General features: G+C 37.9%; 2 protein-coding genes across 3 annotated transcripts in view; both read left to right on the top strand.

Moving 5' to 3' along the window:
- The window catches only part of KCNQ5 (potassium voltage-gated channel subfamily Q member 5), a 291673-nt gene extending 285716 nt beyond the window's left edge, over positions 1–5957 (top strand). For both annotated transcript variants that reach the window (XM_082758048.1, XM_082758047.1), the window contains one exon: positions 340–5957. In XM_082758048.1, coding sequence (XP_082614174.1) covers positions 340–1281 — 942 coding nt within the window. In that variant the 3' untranslated portion in view covers positions 1282–5957. The remainder of the gene's footprint in view (positions 1–339) is intronic.
- A 770-nt stretch (positions 5958–6727) lies between these two features.
- DDX43 (DEAD-box helicase 43) lies at positions 6728–23979 on the top strand (the record flags this gene model as incomplete). The annotated part of the gene is made up of 17 exons (XM_082756188.1): positions 6728–7079; positions 7618–7673; positions 8086–8203; positions 9482–9589; positions 10141–10222; positions 11719–11875; positions 11951–12069; positions 12324–12434; positions 13218–13359; positions 16253–16353; positions 16962–17049; positions 18795–18922; positions 20403–20512; positions 21245–21383; positions 22164–22251; positions 23431–23566; positions 23897–23979. 16 exons carry the CDS (start codon positions 6728–6730, stop codon positions 23536–23538), a joined length of 2007 nt encoding a protein of 668 aa, XP_082612314.1. The 3' UTR covers positions 23539–23566; positions 23897–23979.
- Between the last annotated feature and the right edge of the window lie 40 nt (positions 23980–24019).

The raw sequence follows: 24019 nt of genomic DNA, 5'->3' as shown, positions 1-24019 counted from the left end.
TGCCAGTTTCAAATGACGAACAGTTAAAATATTTTTTTCTGATAGCTGTTTCATTTACACATTGACATAAAAGATACATGAATCATATTACTTCAACTGTGTTCCATGTACAGAAAAAAATAAGAAAAGAAAAATTGCAAGGTACTGGTTCTTTTTATCAGCTTGCTTATGAAAAATCTATAGCTACCAGTCTTTTGACATTATTTTTCATGAGTCAATACCTCATATCAAGCTCCTAACATTTTTCTTTTCAGTGGTTACATTTTCCTTTTGCTTGGGTTCCACATATTTAAAATTCATATTTTGCTTTAATATTAACCTTTTCCTCTCCTCCTGTAGGTACAATCCATTGAGTCAAAACTGGACTGTCTGTTAGACATTTATCAACAAGTTTTGCGAAAAGGATCTGCATCAGCGCTCACTTTGGCTTCATTTCAAATGCCAGCTTTCGAGTGTGAGCAGACTTCTGATTATCAAAGTCCATCGGACAGCAAAGATTTGTCTAATTCTGCACAAATTAGTGGATGTGTATCCAGATCAGCCAGTGCCAATCTGCCTCGTGGCCTACAGCTTATACTGACACCAAATGAATTTAGCACTCAGGCTTACTATGCTTTTAGTCCAGCTATGCATAGTCAAGCAACGCAAGTGCCAAACGATGGACCTGCAACAGGTAATAACACATCAAACCAAATAAACCAGGCAACTAAGCCAGCAACTCCAACAACATTACAAATACCACCTTTCTCATCAATGAAGCATATCAATAGGCCTGAGCCCGTTCACATTATCCCTGTAACCACGCAGGAAAATATTTCTGATGTCACCGCTTGCCTTGTTGCATCAAAGGACAATGGACAAGTTGCGCAGCCCAGTGCAACAAAGGATCTTGCATGGAGAAAAGGTCTGGATACAGAAGGGGAACCTTTGCTCTCAGTTAAACCTGTGGTGCAAATGGATTTAGGAAAATCTTTATCTGTACAAAACCTTATACAATCAACAGAGGAACTTAATGTACAGATTACTGGCAGTGACTCCAGTGGTTCAAGAGGTAGCCAAGACGTGTACTCCAAATGGAGGGAGTCAAAATTATTTATAACTGATGAAGAGTTGGAGACAGAGGCAGGAACAGAGACTACTGAAGCCATCTCTCGACCATTAGTGGAAACAACTCTCTCTACTGACTCTCTAAGGACTGGAATATCAAGATCATCTCAAAACATTTGCAAGCCAGGGGACGGTACAGAAGCACTCAGTCTGCTCCATGTCAAACTTAAATAACAGCTTGTGGGCTTTCTTCGTTGGCTGGGTCATTCCTCTAGTCATACATATCATAGCATGAACTGTTTTGAAAGCCTTTTTAATATGATAAAATCACAAAAATCAGGATGAATCCGAAAAGCAGTTGAATGAGCCCATATCTTCTAGTTGCATGAAAATGCATGTTTAAGTGACGGCTAAAATTCAGATTTATACCTACAGTACAGCAGCCTTTTGTGTAGTACGGTAGGTTTAAATAAAGAGTTGCCTACAAAGCTAATGCTGCAGGATATATCAAAAAGCAAAAATTTGAGCATTTAGACCTAGTGCCGTTTCTACAGGGCAGAAGTAAAAACCATAAGTTTTAAAGCACTTTGCTTCTGAACTAATTAAATATATATATATGTCCTGATTTAGATGATAGTTTATGTTTACAACAAAAAAAAAAAATATCTACAGCTGCTAGCAAGGTACCAAGGAAACCAGATATATGGGATTAGAAATGGCTGCCAGTTGCAAGATACACACATGAGCTCATCAGCAATCAGTTATTTTTAACTCGGAAAAACAGTATGTTAATATCCGTCCGATTTTTGGTGATTTAGTGTTGTGACAAAAGTACCCGACACACTGCTACCATCATATTGTTCTTTATAACAAGAACACTCTTTTGTTACAAAAAGTTTGTATCGTAAGGGTCGGGGCTGGCCTCAAAAGTGGATAATTTGGGTGACTGCACTAAGAATTCAGGGGAATTTCTCCTTCTTCCAGTCTCATAAATCTGAAACATTTTGGCAGCAGTACATGAGGGGAAGGCGCAGGCACTGCCTTTGTTGCAGAAGCAATGTTTCCTTCTGAGGAGATTTTGGCAATCTGCCTCGCAGTCACTACCTGATGCCGTGACGGTAATTCATAAGGCTGGGAAAGGAGGGACAAAGAGGAACTGAAATACAGAGTAGATCTAAAGAGGAAAGAACAGGGAAGAGGGAAACACAACACAAAGGATGAAGAAAAAAAAAAATAGAGATTTAGATGGGCAAGATGAGAAATGATCCCAGAAAACTAAGGATGAAAGGTAAAGAGGCAAAAATATTTTTTAAATACCAGCCTGTCAGTGAGTACTGTTTCCAAAAAGGCCATGTAGGCAACCAGAAATGGAAGTAGGGAAGACCACTTTACCTGAAAAAAATTGAAGGCAGATTTTTTGGTTGTTTTTTTTTTTGTGCTTTGGGTTTTTGCTTTTTTTGTTGTTGCTTTTTTGTTTTTGTTTTCTTTCTTCTTTTTTTTTTTTTTTTTTAATTCTTTTTCTTTTTAGTAAAAGGAGAGGAGAAGAGAGGGAAGTTGGCACACACTCTTATAGCTCAACACTGTGTCCCAACCACAGTCATTTCTTGAGAACTTTCCAAGAAAGGATCTTCAGACTCTTTCCTCCTAAAACCTGAGTTTCCAAATCCAAAGTCTACATCAGACTGAGCATTCCTGCTTGATACATCCTCTTTTTTTCATATCCTACCTACACTTCACTCCTGCTGAGACGCAGGAGCAGTGTTAGTGTCCTCAGCAAGGTTTCACCACTGGAAGAACCCTTGCGGAGCCTAACCAGGCTCTCATTCTTCCCAGCTGAACAAGGTTTTCGTGTGTTGCATACCCCAAAATTTATACCCTATCTGCACCGCAGGCTTGTAGACAGCTGGACTCGGGCTCAACTTCCCTCTAGCAGCAGGAACAGTGAATGTATGGGGGTGCCAGTGCCAGCTCACTCAGGGCAGTGTTTTCTCAAGGCCCAGACCTGCTGGGAACTTGCTATGTACATCAAAAACGTCACTCCAGTCTTAATCATGGCTAAATGCTATAGATTGTATCGTGAAGGATCTGTTTACTATGAAACCATTGTAATTTCTGCTTCCATATTTCCTTTACAGAAGTATTCCTGGATATTACATGATAACCTTATTCTGTGAAAGTACATGCAAACTGTAGAGTGTATATATTGTGTCATTATATGGGGTCCACGGATGGTACACTGTGCTCCATGGCTCACACCGGAGCAACCTTCAGCTGTTAAATCCTGAAAGACACCTTGAAGCACAATTTCCTCACCACTGATTTGCCATATAATTTACCACACTCAGCCTTTCCTGTGTTCTTTACTGTGCAGTCTGGTTATGCTAACGCCTGATTACAGCAGTAATTTTGTGAGGATAAATAGATATATTTTTTCCACATCTCCATTCATTTAACTATTAACCTATTTGAATGTCTGCATTTCAGCCAGGCAAATCTAAAAGTTTAAAGTACTATCCAAAACTTAAAAACTCACAAGTTTGGGGGCTTTTCTTTCTTTTTTCTTTTTATTTTTCCCTAATGGTTTATGGTGCCTTTCTTGCCTTTCATATGAAGCCTCCTGCCAGCCTAAGTCCTGGCCCTTAGGCCCAGGTCAGGAGCAAGAGATGAGGCACATGGCAACGATGTGCCAGTAACGAAACTCCCTTCCCCTCCTTGATGAGACAGAAAACTAAAGGCATCATGAATTGGCCTCCAATCTTCCACCTTCATCTGCATGAGCAGATCGTTGCACCCCCACTGAGCCAGGCAGGAGGCAATCGGAGTACTTAGCATTGGCTCTGACTGTACGCATTCAGTACCAGAAGCAGGGCCTTGGGTTTTGCTGATAATTTATCTCACAGAAACTTGGTATTTTTGCCTTAAATGACATGCTTGAGTCCTTCTAATTTTAAGTTAATTTATTTAATACAATGTTGTGCACAAAAGAATGAATTCTATAAATTATGTATGAAAATGTTAATGTCTTTACAAAGTACTAATAAATCCAGAAGATCATATCTTTTCAAATTATGGTTTAAAATCCTGATTTTTTTTTTCTTTTATGCTCACCTTTATTATTTTTGTAGCTGCAAGTCTTATCATATAGGATTTTTTTTTTAACATAATATTGATAGAAAATAGAAAGAGTAGTGAATATATGAAATCCTGGAGAGGAAGAATTGTTTGTTTGGATTTTTATAAGCTTTGCTCATATTTCCTCATCAAGAGTTTCCTGTTTCTATGCTCTCTCTTTAAACGACAGTGTCATGACTGACAGTCATTCACTGGTTTCACAAAAGAAGGACCTGTATGGCTTTTCAAGTCTTGTCCTGAGCTGCTTATTAAATTCAAGCTCATGATAGCTAATAAAAATTTTTTGTGAGTAGGGACAGAGGACAAATTTTTTTTTCTGACTTACAATCCATTTGAGGGTTGTTGAAGAGAGAATTTGAACCTAAGTAAGAGCTTCAGGAATTAAGCCTTATCCAAATAACTGTTTTCTGATCAGCATGTTTCTTGTATCTGATTGAAGAGAGAACTGAAAAGAATAGTTTTGATGATTATTATTTGTTTAAGAATTTGTATTTGCTCCTGGCTTATATGATCTATACTTTTTATTTAAATATGAATATAGTGTTTTAGCCTAGGGTTCAAGATTGCAAAGATCATACACTTTTATTCACAGTGCCCACGGTTGTTACATATGTTTTTGAGATAATCCTACTTAAAGTGACTGCTGTCATTATAGTACGGTGATGAGTAATTCACCTGCTCTTCTGTGATAAGTCAAATCATACTGAATTGCTGATGTATAGTAGAACATCTGATGTACAGTAGTATTTCTGGATTGGGACCTGCAATCCTTACGCAAGCAAAAATTCTACTGAATTCAGTAAGAATTTTTCTTGAATTCGGGAGCTGAGACTCAAATCCTTACTTTGTTGGGCATCTGTTTAAAGTGAAAATGGTAATATTCCAATTATTTCCTGAGGAAAATAATACTTAGCTGAATTTACCCATGTCACATTGACTATATAAGAGATAACGCACAAAGTACTGATGTAAAAAGGGAAGATAAGGGACATTTTTAAAAAGCACAGAGAAAATGAGAATAATCAGAAATGAGGAGTAAGCAGGAAAAGAAAATATAACAGCAAATGAATGAAAAAAAAAAAAAAAAAAAAGGTTTAAAGACTTGAGGCTAAATTCATCCTTGGATGGCTTCACTGACTTCAATGAATTCACTGCCCAACTGGGTGAAGTTCAGCCTTCATTGGGATAACCAGGCTCAGTTCCACTGACCTTAAAGGAACTGAACCCACCTATACCAGGAATGAACTTGCCTCTCTGGGCCAACTTTTATCCTGACTCATATGTCATACAATCCTTTTGGATTATCACAGAATCATTAGGTTTGAATGAGATACAGGTCAGAAAAGAATTTGCCCCAGATATTTCTGCTTCACTTTTTTTTTTTTTCAAGTGTGTTAATCGACTTAATTCAAATGGATTACAACATCACACAAAGTGCTGTCACTGTCTAAAAAACAAGTTAACTGGTTTTTGAAATAAGAATTGTCCCCTGCAGCGTCAGTGGAAGCATGTAATATTCTCCCGTTCATTCATCTGAATGCAGATGTGGCCATTCCCTCAGCTACACCCAGGACAACTCCACACATACTCGGTATCACTTGCTATTGGAAGCATTTTTTTACTTCTTTGAAAGACAAAAAGCCAGCTTTGCAACAGGTTTAGAAAGTACGAAGGCTGCTTCCACTGACACTGCAATGGCATTAGCCAGTACATTACAATGTTAATTGTAACTTCTTGACAAAGTTGAATCCATATTGTTGTTAATAAAAATGATTTGAAAAGTACTGACCATGCTTACTGTTGTTTTTTTCTTTGTCTTATAAGATTGTATGGTGTGAGCACATATCGGAGAAAAACAAAAAAAAAAAAATAACTTGTATTTTTCCTTTGGATTTTTTGTAATTTTTAAATAAATAGACCAAAATACCACAAAGGAAATGTAGTGGTACAAAATGTACGCAAACCAATCTGCCATGCCCAGTTTCTGGTCACTGTTTACAGCAGTTTATGTAAGCTCTGGATGTTTCAACACCTCTATGAGGACATTTGAGAGGCATTATTGCCTTTCGTACTAGGTAAGGGAATTTACTCAGGATTGCAACCACAGCCTGCCTTCCTCACACAGTTCCTTCTGCCCTTCTACTGAGGATAAAATTTGCATGAAATGCTACTTTTCAGGATTTTTTTTTTTAACTTTTTTATTGTGAGAGCGACCAAACACTTGTAGAGTCTGCCCGGAGAGGCTGCGGAACCTCACTGCTCGGGGACACCCTGCAGCACCTCACACGAGCCCTATCAGAGCAGGTGCCGGCCAACCCGCCCAGAGGCCCAGCAGCACCAACCGCCGCCCCTAACGGCCGCCCACGGCTGTCTGAGTGCAGAGCGCTGCGTGGGCGGGGCCTCACCCTCTGCGAGGACAACCATAGGCTCTCCCACCTCGGCTCCGCTCCGAGCAGCCAATCACTGCTCGCGGAGCCCCTGGCTCCTGCCAATCAGCGCGCCCGCAGCCTGAAGCCCGGCGAGGCCCGCCACGTGCGCCGCGGGGGCGATGTCGGACTGGGAGGCGAGCAGCGACGAGGAGGCGCCGCGGCCGCCGCCATTTTGTGCGGTTGACGCCGCGCCCCTCAGGCAGCCGCCGGCGCCCGCCCGCGGCTCTGTGGGGGGCGCAGGGGGGCGAAGGAGCTCTGAGGCGGCAGCAGCCAGGGCTGGGGGAGAGGAGTGGGAGCCTCGAGATGCGGGGAGCTCCCGAGGCGCGGGGCGGTGGCGCCTGCAGGGAGCCGCCAGCGGCAGGTCTCGGGCTGGCGGCGCGCCCCTCTGCTTCTTCATCAGCAACGCCCAGGTCAGGGCGCTGATAGGTAATAACGGCCGCACGCCGACCCCGGGGGGCTTGGGGCGGCCAGGTAGGCGGGTGGGAAGAGGGGAGGGCCCGGCTGCGGAGTGCGGAGGGGTTTGGTGGTGTGGGCAGCCCTCAGCATCGCTGCCTGCCGGCTCCTCCTGACGAGAAGGGCCACGCAACACTGCGAACCCTGGCATCTGTCTCCCACGGACTCAGTGGGAGGCTTGTGTGGGGTAAGGGATGAATCGGGGAGCTCTTCACTCACCTAAGAGAGGTGAGGTTTGAAACCCATTTCTTCCAGCCAGCAAATCATAAGTGAGGTGAAGCCCCTTTCTGTTCATGGCTTGTTCTTGAGCTGACTTTGCTGCTTTCTCTGTTCATTTGACATGCTTATGTTTCCCCATTTCTTGCAGTTGACTGACAAAAAAAAAAAGCTGCATGTCTTTTCCTAGCAGCTCTGTATCATAAGTTCTATTTGTGATCGTCTGCTGTCTTACAGAGGTCTTGGGTTTTGGTCAAAACCAAAATACTTACAGTTAGAACTTAGTTTTTGACAGCGTGGCTTGCGCTGCAGATATTAAAGAGTTTTTTCTTTGTAACAGGTCGGGGAGGAACTAAAATAAAAGAGCTTGAGGACTCTTCAGGTTCTCGGATACAGGTATAGTTTGCTGTGTATCATTCAGGCCAGGGCTCTATCAGGGAAATACTTGCTTTTGCCTCACTGTAACCTGGAGTTTCCATAGGAAGTTGAAAGGCGTTGCAATTGCATAATAATTGCTTTTACAAGAGCAGGTTAAAAAGGAGGATGAATTGAGGGAGCAACTTGACTGTATGTGAAAGTAGGAAAAGTTTACTGTCTTTATGTTTGTGTGTGCGTGTATGTGCTTTTTTTTTTTTTTTTTTTTCCTGAAGTATGCAGGTTTTCTTCTCTTTCTAAAAGGGAATTAAAGAACCTTTCCTGGGAAGAGAAGTTTAATGAAAAAAAAAATCAAAGATTGTTTTCAGTATATATTGTTGTGTAATGCTTGTCTTTATAGTATTAAAAACTCAATGAGGTTTTACGAACTCAGGTTGTAAAGGGAGCCTTGGAAGCTGAAGTGAAGATCTTTGGCAGTGCTGCTGTGCAAAACAAAGCCAAGATGTTGATTGATGATGCAGTTGCAAACTGTGGACAAAACAACATCAGAGGTGGGACTGAGAAATGTAAGAAGTGTGTTATGGGGGTGGGGGGTATTTGTTGTGGGGGTATTTGTAGCTTGCTAGTGTGTTTTTTATGTTGTTAGTATTTTACCATAGTAAAATGGTGTACCATTATCCAAGATCAAGGTTAAAATCACCTCCTTGAAACAGAGATGTCAAGACAGTGAGCAGTTTCATTCCTTGAACTGAGGGACTTCTGTGAATGAATAACTCTTCCTGGGCATTTCCAACAATTCTAATAAATGTAATATTGCTTGGTTTCTTGCATTACCAGTTTGAGGCCCCCCAAAATCCAGATATTCTTTCTAGTGTAAGTTCCAATGTAGTAGCTGTGCAGTGACAAAATTCAGTAAGCTTTTATAAACATAGGCTGTAAAGAAAACATACTGATTACAGCATGAGGCTGACTTGTTACTCCTTTCATGGGAGGTTAGCTTTTAAGGTTTAGTGTTGCACATCATGCCTCATTTTACTAGCCTTTAACATGTTACATGGATGACCATAATACTGTAATGACTGTATTTTGAGTTATTGCTTCAGTTACTGGTATTTGTCTTGCTTAACTGTACAGTAAGCTCTCAGGGGCAAGAACCACATCCATAGTGGTTGCTCTGAGGCAGATGAGGCAGAAAAGATCTGAGAATTATGCTCCAGCATTAGAATAAGGAATGGAGTAGTTGTGAGTGGGCCAGAGGTAGACCAACATGTTTCTTTCAAGAGGCCAGGATTATGTAATACTTCTGTGTGTGGCTGTGGTGTTTTACTCTATGTTTCCTGATTCTCCACAAATTGTGTTGCCATTTATATCTCCAGTATAAAAATTCTATTTCTGAAGAGTTGATGTCATCATCAAAAAAGGGATATCAAGTGTAATTACACTGAATTTTTATCTTCATGACGTGGGATACTTAAGAAGTAAACCTTGCTCTTGTAGCTGTTGAAAATAAAGAATTGTTTGCATATCATCTGCCTGGTTTGTGCTTCTCAGAAGTTCACTGCTCAACAGGTTTTCCTTATAGGTACAGAAGCAGCATTTCAGAACCTGTCTTTTCAACATCTTTAGCTACTTAAAGTAATGCTTCTCTTATCTGAAGTGTATTTGTACAGGTTCTTCTGTCAGTGCTTCAGTCCAAGACCTAAGGAAGAGCTCTCTTTAAGTGCTTTGTGTCTGTTCAAAATCACATAAGAGGTCTTGTAATACAAAAATAAAAAGTGTACTTGTTTTTGATTGCATCAAACAGCAGTGTTTTGGTACTAACTCTACAGGAAAAACCTTGGATGTTATCCAACCTGAAAATTCACCAAAAAAAGCAGTGATTAACTGGGCCTCTATTCGAGAAAACAGAGCTAAACATGAGGCTATGAAGTGGGCAGGTTAGTTTTAAAATTTTGATCTTTGCTTGTTTACATGTGGTAGAAGTATTGAATGTGTAAACATTTTAAATACTTGCTGGAAGTAACTGGATTTTTTCAGTGTCCAAATTAATTAAGTATTTGCAGTGAAATGCTCATGTCAGCATTTTTTGGAACAGTCATGAAGGACACTGGTCACTGTGTGACAAGTCTCCAATTACTACTGAATTAGTATTTTTACTTCAGCTTTTGAAAACGCCGTAGTTTTGTAGTTGATTGTAGCAAAATGCTGAAAAGCGTTTTAAAAAAAAAAAAAATACTATGTATATTAGTAGAAATTATTCTAGAGCTTGAAACGTAGGGAAGTGGTGCTTTTGCAGGTACTTCAGGATTTCTGTTAGCCTTCGGTTTTGCTTGAATGACTGTGGTCTACCACGGTTTTTGACTAGTCTCCTAGTAAAAGGCATAGAGTATTCAGATTTGGGGGTTTCATCTTAAGCTTTAATAGACTGACCCTAAATGTGCAGCATTTTTTACTGTCTTTTAAGTTTACTTTCTTGTGATTGCTTAAGGCTTGCCTCCAATTGAGAAAAACTTCTATAAAGAATCATCAAGGACTGCATCTATGTCACAAGAAGAAGCAGAACTGTGGCGGTAAGATCATTTCTGTAGAGAATTGCATTGGCAAAATAACTAAGGTACAAAACCTATGAAGTGGGTGGTGAAATATGAGACACTAACATTAGAAATTGTCTCTATAATAATTTAGCTCTTAGGAACTATAAGGAATTAAATGATAACTAGCAGATATTTTTCCAAGCAACTAATAATACCCTAACTTTAGGGATTGACCATTCCTATGAAGTGTTTTATCTGGTTAACTTTCAGAGGGTGTTAACAATCGAGGCCATGCACTGTCTATTAGTTGTTTGTTGCGTGTCATGAGACAGCTTATTCAAGTTTTCTAGGTTCTTCCAAATTGTCTTATTCATGCGATATATGCAGCTTGGCTTCCACTTTTTTCCATGTATTTTAGCATCTTCAGAAGAAACTTCAACATTGATTACTGTTGCTTTTTCTGTCTATCTTGTCTTTACAAATACATAGAAAAGCAGATCTTCTGTTTCAAGTGATTCTGATCGGGCCCTGGTAGTAGTTTCAGAGCTCCTTAGTAATTCTAATAAAGCTGGTGAATGCCTTGGATTCATATTAACTCGAAGCACCTTTCATTGTTCTTCTTTTTGCGTTGCATCTGTTTTTCTCTTGCATTCCTACTGGAGAAACCTTTTTACAGTGAGTGAATTGACACCTGTTTCCGTAAGTGTTATTGTCAGAACTAGTCAGAAGTGACAGAACATAGGCTCAAAGCATGCACTGAGGACTAGCGGATATGTTATAAACAAGGGAATGCTTTTCATCTAACCCATTAACTGAAGAAAAAGAGATAGGCATGGAAAAAGTGTATCTTTGCAAACATCAGAACTTGAATTACTCATTCTTTCTGAATCCACTCACAGCTTGAAGTAAAACTTGCAGATTGGAATCTTCAGAAGAGGTCTAGAATGAAGATACAGTACTGATATATATTTCCACCTTACTTGCGTAGAGACCTCAAAACTATAGCTTTTATTAATATATAACCTTTTGAATGCTCTTTTTGGAGGTTGTCTTACTGAGCACCTTTTTACTAACCTGCTTTTATTTTTAGAGCACCCAGGGAGCTGCTCTGAAAGTATATCAGAAAGGCTTGAGCCAGAATATAGGGTTCTGACAAAGAAGCACAACCCATTCCTATGAGTTGCTTTTGGGTAAAAGAACCTGTAACAGCTCTTAATTTATAATACAGTATAACAGGTCTGGTATGACCAGGCTATAGCCTATGTTAATATCCATACATAGCTTCAAAGCATTCACACTTCAGAAAGAGTAACTATGGGGATAACTCATGGACTAACGACGAGTCCTCCAGGAGAGGTTTTTCTGTAGTGCAACTGTCTTGAAAGTTAAAAGAACAGTTACATACAACATTAAGCAACTATTCAATGTTCCATGCATATTAGGAAAAACTGTCAGAAAGGCACAGTCTTTTGTGTTAGCTTTGCTTCTTCAGATAGATTTTAAAGCTATTGCACTTCTCTAATTTTATACAGGAAAGAAAATAACAACATAATCTGTGATGACTTAAAAGAAGGTGAAAAGCGCTGCGCTCCCAATCCTGTTTGTAAATTTGAAGATGTGTTTGAGGATTATCCTGATATCATGGCTAATATAAGAAAAATTGGTTTTCAGAAACCTACACCAATTCAGGTACTTGTTCAATTTTGATGATACTTACCTGAACCTTAAGAGAAAAATGTCTAAGTATTTATTGTTTTATGTTAGTCCCAGGCATGGCCAATCATACTCCAAGGAATTGACCTTATTGGCATAGCACAGACTGGTACTGGGAAGACATTAGCTTACTTGATGCCTGGATTCATTCATTTGGATTCACAACCAATGTAAGGACCGTTCACACATCTACATTGTTTATTTGTGGGTACTTCTTTTTCTGAAATGATGGCTATCTAGTAAAAAATAATAGACTTGTTGGAAAACATACCAGATTTAAAACACAAGATTCCATTATGTCACAATAACGGGATGCAGCTGTGTACTGAAAGTTTTGAGAACATTATTTTAAAAAATCTGATGTCAGAAATGACAGACGTTGTCTAGCCTGATATACCCACATTCTGAAGATGCTTTGTTGCAGATCCAAAGATCAGCGTGGAGGGCCGGGAATGTTAGTCCTAGCTCCCACTCGAGAGCTAGCACTTCAAGTAGAGGCAGAGTGTTTGAAGTACACATACAAAGGAATTAAAAGGTAACCTTCCTTCTCATTTGTTCACTTTTTTTTTTTTTTTTTTAAATCACTTGTGGCTTATTTCACCTGTTAAAATAATTGCATTTGTTAAGAGAAGTCAGGGAAGGGTAGTAAATGAATAGTTCATATTTTCTCATTTTCTAGGATAGCCTATGTAGCTACTCTCACGATGAAAATCTTAAATATACTGTTGTTTTCTGTGTTGCAACTTCATTGCATCTTGTCCTTCATCCACAAACCTGCTGGTTTTCATTTCTGCTATTAAGCAGACATTACTATATTTTGAAACCTGCTCCTGGGGTTCTCTGGTAGCCTGGTGGAGCATTCAGTCTTGTAGCCATCAAATAAAGAAACGTGTTCTGCTTCCTTCCTCCTCCAAAAAAGTTTTAAAGAATGTGTTAAGTTACTGATTGGTTTAACAGCAAAACATGAGACCTTTGAAGGTATTCATTAGAAAATAATGCATCCTTTTCCAATACTCATCTATTTTTGGTGTGAATATTTTAAGATCAACCCAAAATGTAGCTTAATAGCCATCTTTTCTTCCTTTCATGATTCCCTCTACTACACTTTGAGCAGAAAGCTGTTGCTGCACATTTGAAGTGGGATCATTCAATGTTGAGCCCATAATTTATGGTGAATCTGTCAGTCATACCTATTGTATTCTTTCATTTTGATAATGAGATAATACTTCTGTAATATGAAGCAATATTGTGGTATTTATTTAAGAGAGATTCAGTTGAACCTTAATATTCTACTTCTGTAAATCATTCTGTTTTTTAGTATTTGCATATATGGTGGTGGGGACCGAAAAGGACAGATCAATACAGTTACCAAAGGTGTGGATATTGTCATTGCTACTCCTGGGAGACTGAATGATCTTCAAATGAACAACGTCATAAATTTGAGGAGCATAACTTACTTGGCAAGTAGCTGATACAGAATAAGTAATGCACCAGCTGGGAAATGGTTGACTTAGTGTGAATTCAGAGTTTATTTTAGCTTTCTTTTAATGATCTGATTCTCAGTTAAAACACTGAAATTGATTTTGGAGGGGTGGTTCATGCTGAATGTGATTGTGTTGTAGAAATGGGGTATGTCATAGAAATAGGATATTCTCTAGAGGGGGAAAAAATGCTTCTAGCACAATAAGCATTTTAAAGACGATAAATTATTGCCTCAAATCATTGGCCATTTCAGAGTTCATATTATGAAGATCAGTTACTGATAGATGAAATGCTGTCCCTGAGTTGTCTTTTTACTTTTCTTTTAAATAATTTGAATGACTTAAGTTCTTAGAACTTGTGTGGTAAGAGCCAGTGTCACAAACTGATACCTGAATGTTTGGGTGACCCACTTTTGATCTTAGTGGGAAAACAGCCATGCTAGTGTTGTTACGGATCCTTACGTTTTCACTTCATTCTTGCTTTTTGCTATGTTGGACAAAATAGAACGACTATTTTGTAAAATACTTCGATGTGTTTACATTATTTGTGTGTTGCCTACTTAACTGATGACTTGTTGCCTAGTTAGACAAGTTGACCTGCTTTTTCTCCCTTATCTTCCCAACCTCCTTCCCTCTACCAAGCGTTAAATTCTTACTGTGCTCTTAATGAGTTAGCTCCAATTCTTAGTAATGGTTGTGAGCTTGTGCCAAGGCCAGTGGTGCATCTGTAAAGAATAATCCAGGAAGACAGGAGAGTAGTCTAATATAGAAGAAAAACACACAATTGGTAAGCAGGAGGAAACAAGGCCTGAAAACCTGTTTTTAATACTATATAACATTTGTAATCTTCCTATACCAAGGCAAAGTGTAGCCAAACTATGCAAAGCATAGTGTGTGTGACTGAAATCAGATGCTTCAGTATGTGCATGATACAGTATGGTATGATACTAAGAAAAACAAATATCAAACTGTAAAGTATGACATAAAGCAGAAGAAACCATTTGTTGTTATACCACTAGCAGTTGCATATCTTAAGCAGACTGAAACAAGGACCATATCTTGAAAAGTGGTTAGTATCTCATGCTTTTTGACTTTCTGGAAACACTCTGCTTATTTAGGTCCCATTTGAAAATGCTTTTTTTCCAACTGTTACCTTATATTTTCCTGTGTATCTTCTTGTGCATGCATAATAGGGAAGCAATTAGGGGAAAGAATATACTAGAAAAAGAACATAAATCATTAATTCAGGTTATATAATAGGTAGATTAGAGTAGCATTTTTATTATATATACACACACACATATATATATATATAGCATATATAGATATGTGTGTATATATTTTATATATATACACACTATATATATAGCATATAAAGTAGCATTTTTATTATATATACACACACTATATATATAAAACACACATATATATAGTGTGTGTGTATATAATAAAAATGCTACTCTATATGCTATATATATATATATATAGTTACTGGTAAATTTTACACTACCTTTATCTAATTTAATGAAAGAAATTTTTCACATGAAGAACTGGCCTGCAAGAATTCCTAGACAAGAAAAATAACTGTAGTAATATTAACAAACAAGTAAATATGTATTGGTAATGAGAAATCTAAGATGATGTCAGTTGGGGATGGGGGTTCATTTTATAAACCAGGACTTGATTTTGAGGAATTTAGGGGGAAAAAAAAGTTAATATCTATTATATCTGTTATGGACTTCATTAAGCAGTTTTCAGAAATAAGGCAAGTGAACATCAACTACTCTCGTCCATCTAATGTGCGTCTTTCTCCCTTTCCAGTGAAGTACCAGTGTGCTTACTAGCCTAGAAAGTTTCTGCTGTTAAGAGCTCAGTAGCCAGCTCTGTATGTGAAATCGGTTCAGCAGCCTTGCCATTGTAATAGAACCTGAGTAGTTAATGAAATCTCCATAAGTCCTTTGAAAATAAAAAGAATGAAATCAGGAAATAGAATTCCTGTCTTCTGTTGCTTAACTTAAAGTTTATTATTATTTCAGAGATTTCCATAATTAATAATCTAAAAACCTTTAATAGAATAGTACATCTGAAAAGAATAGATCTACAGAATCATGATAGTAGAGGTTACCATCAAAGTTCTGTAATTCTAAATAAGTGACTGGAAAATGTCAGTACTTCAAAGCACGATCCATGTAACTTTAATTTTCAGATTTAGTTTATCTAAATCAAAAGAGGAAAATCAGTTTTGCATGGCAGCCTTCTTTCTTTGTAAAGGACTTAGAAAACATTGTGTGCTTACGTATTAGAAAAAGATCAATTCCCAGTAGTTGTACTCACTTTCAGCTCCCCTGTTCTATCCCCTGATGAAATAAGTGTGAACTCTAAGAATTCTACAGTGTACTAGTTTAAACCAGAATGTATGGTCTGTCTTTTCCTAGCTCTTAAGAGGGTCTAAATTGGTAACTGATATTTTGGACTGATATGAGATCTTCAAGTTAAAGTGAGAATTGTCCTGTAAACTTCTAAAAACTGCCAACTGAAAGCAGGGGCTCCTCCCTGTGTTTGTTCTTGTTTTGTTTGAATTAGGCACCAACCAAACCAGTGTTTTAAAAATAATTTAAAAAAAAAAAAAAAATGGCCCCTTCTTCATTGGCTTTGAGTGTTCTTAAAGGTGATACAGAGTATTCTTATTATGCCTGTAAATGAAATGGAAGAGGTTAAAGAAAACTGAAGAGATGAAACAAGTTGAACAGGCTTTGGAATGAATTAGAGTAGATTTTGAAATTAAAATAGTTACCAGTAAAATTATCTCTTACAAAATGTCTTGCTGAAACATTATCTAAGGAACTAGACCCAAACACCTTGTTCTAAGCAGGTTTTAGACGAGGCTGACAAAATGTTGGATATGGGATTTGAACCTCAGATAATGAAGATCCTAATAGATGTGCGGCCTGACAGACAAACCATTATGACAAGGTATGTAAACATAGTAGTACTTAATGCTTGAACACCTTAACTTGTTCAGTAACTTTAACCTTGGGGGAGAGGGGAAGTATTAATAAAAAAAAAAAAAATTATTAACCTACCAAGAGAATGGTATCATTTTTTTCTCCTAATTGTCTATTTCACGCTAATGAATCTTCTGACAACTTACTTCTTCTCTTACCGTTGTTTCATATCAACTGTATAAACAACTGTTTTCTCCAAAAATGAACTATCCAAAAAGGAAGGTGGGCAGGGAATGCTTTTAACATGAGTATTTTGAATTAGAGCTACTGTTGCAGAGAGGGGAAAAATAGTCTACAAGCTTGCTAATTAGAAATCATTGAACTACTGAGCTCATTTTCAGCTTCATTAGAAAGGCTACATAACTGTTGCCCATACTTTTAATTTAGGAAGTTACCTTGAAATCAGATTGATACTTACTACTAGCATCTTAAAGTGATTTGTAAATGCTACATGAGCTCACTACTGTTACAGTGCACTCATGTTTCACTGGTATATAAGAAAAGAGGAGTGGTGAAATTAACAAATTAAAGAAGCTTTTGCACTGTATTCTCATGTTTTGTCATCTTCCCCTTTAGTGCTACTTGGCCTGATGGTGTTCGTCGCCTAGCAAGATCCTATTTGAAAAACCCTATGATTGTATACGTTGGCACTCTTGACTTAGCTGTAAGTTTTGAAGAAATTACAAATTTTGTTTTGAAGAAATTACAGTTAAACAAGGATTTTGTTTTACTTGTAAATATATGTAAGTAAATATATAATACCTTAAAATCAAACTTAAAAATCACTTGCTTTTAATGAAGCTTTAAAATATTATAAAGAACCTAAAAAAAAAACTGTTTCCATAACAAGGTCCAGAAGTCTTAGACTTCCAGTAGAAGTTACAGGGAATAAAGATCAGTCAAATACTTGTTACATTTGAAAATTGTATTTTGCAGTGCCTCGTGGTTTTGCCTGAACCCTTGTTTTTGCAGCTGCCTTTTCTGTGAAGCAAATTCATGTTACTTCTCCATATGAAAGTCTTTATTCTCACATGTATAGATCCTTATCCAGATCTGTCTATTAACTGCTTTCTCAAGGAGAGTAGAAGCTCTGTATTAAACTCCTGGAGGCCACTTGTCTAGGGCAAAAATATGTTCATTACAGTAAGAACCGTCTTTGCTGAACTTAAAATGTATGGATGTAGGTGTATGCTAGTCATGCCTGCGCAGTTACCAGTAGTTGGCTTAAGCAGTTTTTAAGCAGAATTTACAGAAATGTTGCTTGTTCCAAGATCTCCCGCATCCTGGCGCAGAGACTTGTTTGCTTTTTAAATTACAAAAGTTTTGTTTTCAGTTCCACTTCTTAGCCATGGGCAATGAAAAAACAACATCCAGCATGCTTTTAGACCGAAGAAGGAAATGTACTTTTCATCTGTTCTGTTGGGAACTATGCTTTTGTCAAAGGGCATTACTCGTCAAAGGCAGAGGATTGTCATCTGACAGATAACAGTTATTGCAGCTCTTCTGTAAAGCATTCATCTCTTTCATAGGAGGTCTCTTCAGCTGAAGAGGTGACTTCTGAAGGGGTGGAGAGGAGAGGTTTCCCATGTGGAAAGAATTTTTTTTTTTAGCGGATTGATTCATGAATTCTTGCCACCATTTTATGATGCAGTGCCACAAGAATGTCCAGACCTTTATGTTACTTAAATAGAGTTATAAAATATCCCAAGTTGGAAGGGACCTGAAAGGCTCATTCATTGGGTTCAGTATCTGACTACACAGGACCACCCAAAAATGAAACCATGTGTCTGAGAGAGTTACCCGAGCACTTCTTGAACTCTGACAGGCTTGGCACTGTCCCTACTTCCTTGGGGAGTTTGTCCCACTGTCCAACCACCCCCTCACTTCCTAATAGCCAGTCTGAACCTCTCAACACAGCCTTGTGCCATTTCCTCGTATGTAGTATATGTCAGATATTCTGTGGTAACCTTAAATGGAGTAAAGCTTTTATTAAAAAAAATGTAGTTGGAAGAAGTGTCAGTATTGATCACCACAAATAGTTGTCAGAACCTTCTTTAAAATCTTCTTGATTTCGAGATGATAATTGTTCCAACTTGCACTGGATTATCTTAACATATATTCACATTAGTAATTAAAAAAATGCTTCCGTCTGCTCTTAGCTAATGTTAGGAATACTTACTTCTCTTCATTAGTCTGTTGATCTGTACCCTCTAAATCTGCAAATACATAATTTGATAAAACTGTTCAGAGATCAGTTTTAACAAGTAAATCTGTATCAGTTAAAGTCCGAACTGATACGCATTCTAGTTTTTAGAGTTTTGTTGTCATATTGTTACTTTTATTATATATGGGAATAAAAAATTCTTTTCAAATGTGTTTCTAAGTAATATCCTCTTTGTTGTTTAACAGGCAGTAAATACAGTAGAACAAAGAGTTGTTGTTACCACCGAGGAGGAGAAGAGAGCTTTTATGAAAAGCTTCATTGACTCAATGAAACCAAAAGACAAGGTCATCATTTTTGTGGGAAAGAAACTTACGTATGTAATTATTTCCCTGTATTACTTTTCTTTTTCTTTCCTACCAGAGGTGTTCTTAGTTCAGATGATTACCAAGTGTAACAGTTCTTGTCAATAGTGTTCTGGTAACGTTTATTTATTCCCCCAGACTGTTTTGACTAGTAGTTTGTACCCTTTCTAATATTAATAGTGGTGTGAAATCTAAATTTTGCATGTTTGAAGTAGATGTTAAGGTTTTTAGTGACATGTCAATATGATTTGATGTTTAATTGCATATGTAGCTGGTGCAGACAAGACCTATTTGCAGGGAGTGTCTTTATACCGTACCTGAGCCTTCCTGATGATGCAAAAATCCCTCTCTCTCTGTTTCTTCTTTTGATACAAGAAAGTGAGATCAAACTTTGTAGTTTGGTACCCTCCCATTTCTCAAAGAGATGGATCTAATTTTACTGTATCATACATGTAATTTTTCTTTTTTTAGTTCCTTAAGAAAGCTTTTGCTGCAGATGTGATGCAGAACCTAAAGCCAACATGCTTTTTCTCAGGAAAAATTAGTTGTTGAAACAGCTCTTGCCCATCACTGTTTGGTTTGTTTGATTTGTTTGTGTAACTGGAAGGTTCCAGGCCTGACAGGAGCTACTACCCTTAGGGGCTTTTGTAGAAGGTTTTCCTTTGTATAGATCTAAGCTTTTACGTGAAAGATTCTCTTGAGCATTCAGTGTGGGCAACTTCTGATTCTTGCTTCCAGCTGGTAGGTTCTGCTCGTCTAGCTATTAGGTACATAAGTAAACTTTGACAGGTGTCTAGAAGGGCTTCAGACTTCTGACTAAAACTGTAGTGATGAGCAGAAGTTTTTACTTCTTTTGTAAAGACGGAAGCACTCTTCTGAGTTATGTAAGAAGATGAAGAAGGAAAAAGTTTAAGGAAGTCCTTACTTGTTAAGAAATCTTTATGGGAGAGGATTAGCTGATGTGGGAGGAAAAAAAGTCTGCTGAAGTACTGCATTGCAGCAGTCACAAAACTCAAGTGAATACTTGTATGCATTGCAATCATGGTGGATTTGTAAAAGTGGAAAGCTCTTCCTTGAAGTAACTACAGAGCATTGTTTTTTATGCTTCAAGTTGTACTTTGTACATATAAGGCACATCATACCTGGTCGTATCTTCTGTACTTTAACACAGTGTAGATGATTGATCTCCTTGTTGAGACTTTCTGGCTGCATGGGTGTCTGTCTTTGCTTTCCAGATTCAGTGTTTCCATCGAAGGTCTCTTCTGGTAAGAAAGACAGAGAAGGGCTTGAAATAAAAGCATATAAAGGAATAAAAACCTTGGTTGGGAATATTCTGTGCTTCTTTCCATGCTGTTTTATAATAATGTCACCTGATTTAGGTAGGCTTTTGTCCTGTCTTAAACATTTAGATGTTGTTGGTAAATTGTTACCTTTGTTATCAATCTAGATGCTGCATGCTTTCAAAAGAACTATTGTTTTATTTCATCTTAGAGCTGATGACTTAGCAAGTGACTTTGGTCTCCAGGGAATTCCAGTACAGTCTCTTCATGGTAACAGAGAGCAGTGTGATCGAGAGCAGGCCTTAGATGACTTCAAGAAAGGTAGACTTGTACCTAAACTTGGGCTAAGCAAGCCAGTACTTCTAAAATTTATCACGTGCAGAATCTTTTTTTTTTCTAGTGCAGTGTCTCTTTGCTACCGAAACTGAAAGACTAGAGCTCTGAACGGTATACGGTCACTTTGTTAATCTGACAAATCCCAAAAAAAAAGCAAGCAAAAAGTGATTCCTCTTCAATAAAATTTAAAATGTCTAAGAGCTAAATTATTGAAGTCTTATTTTTTGATGTCTCTGGAAAATTCACTGTTAGCCTAAATAACTGTAAATTTAAGTGTCAAATGATGGAGTTTCTCAGTTCTTTTGATCCAGTAGGATTGGTCATACTTTGGGATTATGTGATCAGATGCTAATAAATCTAAGAATAGTGCTGTGATAAGGATGTCAGATAAACAAATAGTTGTTAAGGCTTCTGGTTTTTGGTTGTTTTTTGTTTTTTGGTTGTTGTTGTGTTTTTTTTTTTTGTAATATCAGTGAGGCATACTTCATGGTTTACCTGCACCTTGTTGTTCTACTTGTCATTTTACTAGTATTTCTATTTCACATTTTGGGTGCTTACTTGCCAATTAGTACTGAAACAACACGATGCAAGGTGCAACAAGTATATATTTCCTTTTATGTGTTGAGAACAGGAGTATTATGCATAAGGAAACCGATAGACTAGAGCATGTTTTTTGTATATTCCATAAAATCAAATTCTCCTTCTGCTGTGCTTTAGGCAAAGTCAGAATCCTGGTAGCTACGGACTTAGCATCCCGGGGCCTTGATGTGCATGATATTACTCACGTTTTTAACTTTGACTTCCCTCGTAATATTGAAGAATATGTTCATAGAGTTGGTCGTACTGGGAGAGCAGGGTAAGTGTCTGCAAGAAAACAGTAAGATGTTATTGATCAATGTCAATATTTTATGCATTGCATAGATGTAGCTCTAGAATTTAATAAGAGAAACAAGTGATACAGAATTGGGGGGTGAAGCTTCCAGAATATACCAAAGTATGTTTTATGTTTTGAAATACATTCATTAAGTTTCAGGCAAACAAGCTTTCCAATTTTCCGTTTTTTCAATTAAGTAGTTGGGATTGAAAGATGTTTGAAAACTAATTTAAATGTGGGGAAGACTTAAAGTGTAAAACACCTTCTGTATAGATATTCTGAAATCATCTTCCTTGTTTATGTCTTCAGGAGCTGCTCAGTTGTTTAGTTTCCTAGGCAGATAACTGGGGGCAGGAGGGAGGGCGGGCAAGTTAGTTTTCCACCAATCATGGTGGTAAAGCTAGCTAGTCAGTAGGACTTTCAAATGCTGCTTTCCAAGTCTGGAACAAATGTGATTCATTTCCTTGTTTGTGTGTGTACATATTTTGATTAAGATCCTAATGCATGTCTCTTCTTAAATATGTTCTTTATGCCGAATTTATTGTCTGTAATACCTAAATTAGTTGTGCCTTTGCTAAGTTGCTATATTCTGACCTGTATAAAGTTACTTTGTCAAGTGCATAGCAAATACTCTAGCCAGTTTTAACCTAGAAGTTTGTAAATACTGCCTGCAGTTGAATTTACTACTGTCAGTCAGAAAAAAACGAGCAGTATAGATATCTCTTGTTTTGAACATCAACATTTATTTTGTTCCTTGTCCAGACGTACTGGGGTGGCAATAACACTTGTCACTAGGAAAGATTGGAAGGTTGCATCTGAACTGATTGATATTCTGGAAAGAGCAAAGCAAGTAAGAAAAAATCTTACTCAGTAATATTTATATTGGTTCTGGGTTACCACCTGAAACAATTCACGGTGATGGCCTACTTACGCTTTTCTGGATGAGTGTCTGTCTGCTATTCCAAGCTGTATTTCTTGCAGGTGTTTGTAAGTAGTATGAGAACTAAGAGTATAATTTTTCTTCTTTTAAAAGAACCGTGCTTCTCTTTATGCTGCTGAGGATATTGGCAGGCTTTCTGGGCTGTGAGTACCCATTGCCAGCTCATGTTGAGCTTCGTATTATCAACACCCCCAGGTCCTTCTCCTCAGGGCTTCCCTCAATCCATTCTCCACCTAGCCTGTATTTGTGCTTGGGATTGCCCTGACCTATATGCAGCACCTTGCCCTTGGCCTTGTTGAACCTCATGAGGTTCTCACAGGCCCACCTTTCAAGCCTGTCCAGGTCCCTCTGGATGACACCCCCTCCCTCCTTGCATATCAGCCACACCACACAGCTTGGTGTCATCCACAAACTTGCCGAGGGTGTACTCGATCCCGCTGTCCATGTCAACAACAAAGATATTAAACAGCACCGGTCCCAATACCTGAGGACCACCACTCATCACTGGACACCAGACATTGAGCTGTTGACCACAACTCTTCAGGGTGGCCATCCAGCCAATTCCTTACCCACCCAGCGGTCCGTTCATCAGACCCATGCCTCTCCAATTAGACCAGGCTGTCGTGTGTGACAGCACCGTATGATTTGCCCGAGTCCAGGTAGATGATGTCAGTTACTCTTCCTTTTTTAACCAACACTGTAACCCCATTGTAGAAGGATGAATTGCATGCCGTCATATTTTAATGGCACTGGAAATGTTTTTCAGCTGTTCATCATTGCTGGAAGATGCATTTTTATCTAAAATGCAGATGTTTTACTTATCTGTTTGTAAGTTGTCCTCAGATACGGTGATGCTGGCATATTGAAAATCCACATACACTGTGCTGATTATTTTTCAGTGTATGTTAGTATGTTCTCATGTATACATAGGTACAGCTTAACTATGCACCTCTACAGAAAAGTAAATCTAAAAAGGTGGCAGGAGCCAGATAGTGTTCCCAAACTAGATTGCTAAGTTACGTATTTTTAAAGCCTAAAAGTTCCGAATTTCTTAAAACGAAGCTTGTTCTTGTGATGTGTTCTTATCAGGTAGTTCCTGATGAGCTTATTTCAATGGCAGAAAGATACAAAAAATTCCAAATGGAAAAAGACATGGAACGGGATATACGAAGACCTCAAAGAAAGCCTCTAAACTAATTGTAATCCGCTGGAGGTACAAAACAAAGTAAGTGATAATAGTTTGTGTTAGCATTAGCATCTATGTGCTTGAATTTAGAAATTTTTTTTCAGTTATTTTCTATATCTGTTCCATTTTAAATAGTGTTTTTAAAAATACCTTAGAAAAGAAAAATGGGATTAAATTTATATACAAACAAATCTAGTTTTGTGCTTTGACACTACTTTGACTTCAGTCTCGGGAGAGTTGTTACAGGTATTTCTTGTGCGATGTGCATAACTTCTAAAGTCATCATATAATGGTTAAAATCAAACATTGTGGACTTAGTTTTTTAATTGTATGTATTACATCTAAAATTTTTTTTCCTCTTATTTTCAGAGAACTGGATTAGTGAATGTATGCAATGTTTGTCAGTCTGACTAGAAAATACTGTACTTTCACACTGATACGCCACATCTGCAGGGCATGCAAAAGTATTTCAGAGGATAACTTAACTATTTG

Source organism: Aythya marila, assembly GCF_965140915.1.
Source record: "Aythya marila genome assembly, chromosome: 3".
NCBI classification, from domain to species: domain Eukaryota; kingdom Metazoa; phylum Chordata; class Aves; order Anseriformes; family Anatidae; genus Aythya; species Aythya marila.
Note: the sequence above shows the minus strand (reverse complement) of the source record. Positions and strands in the feature narration are given on the sequence as shown.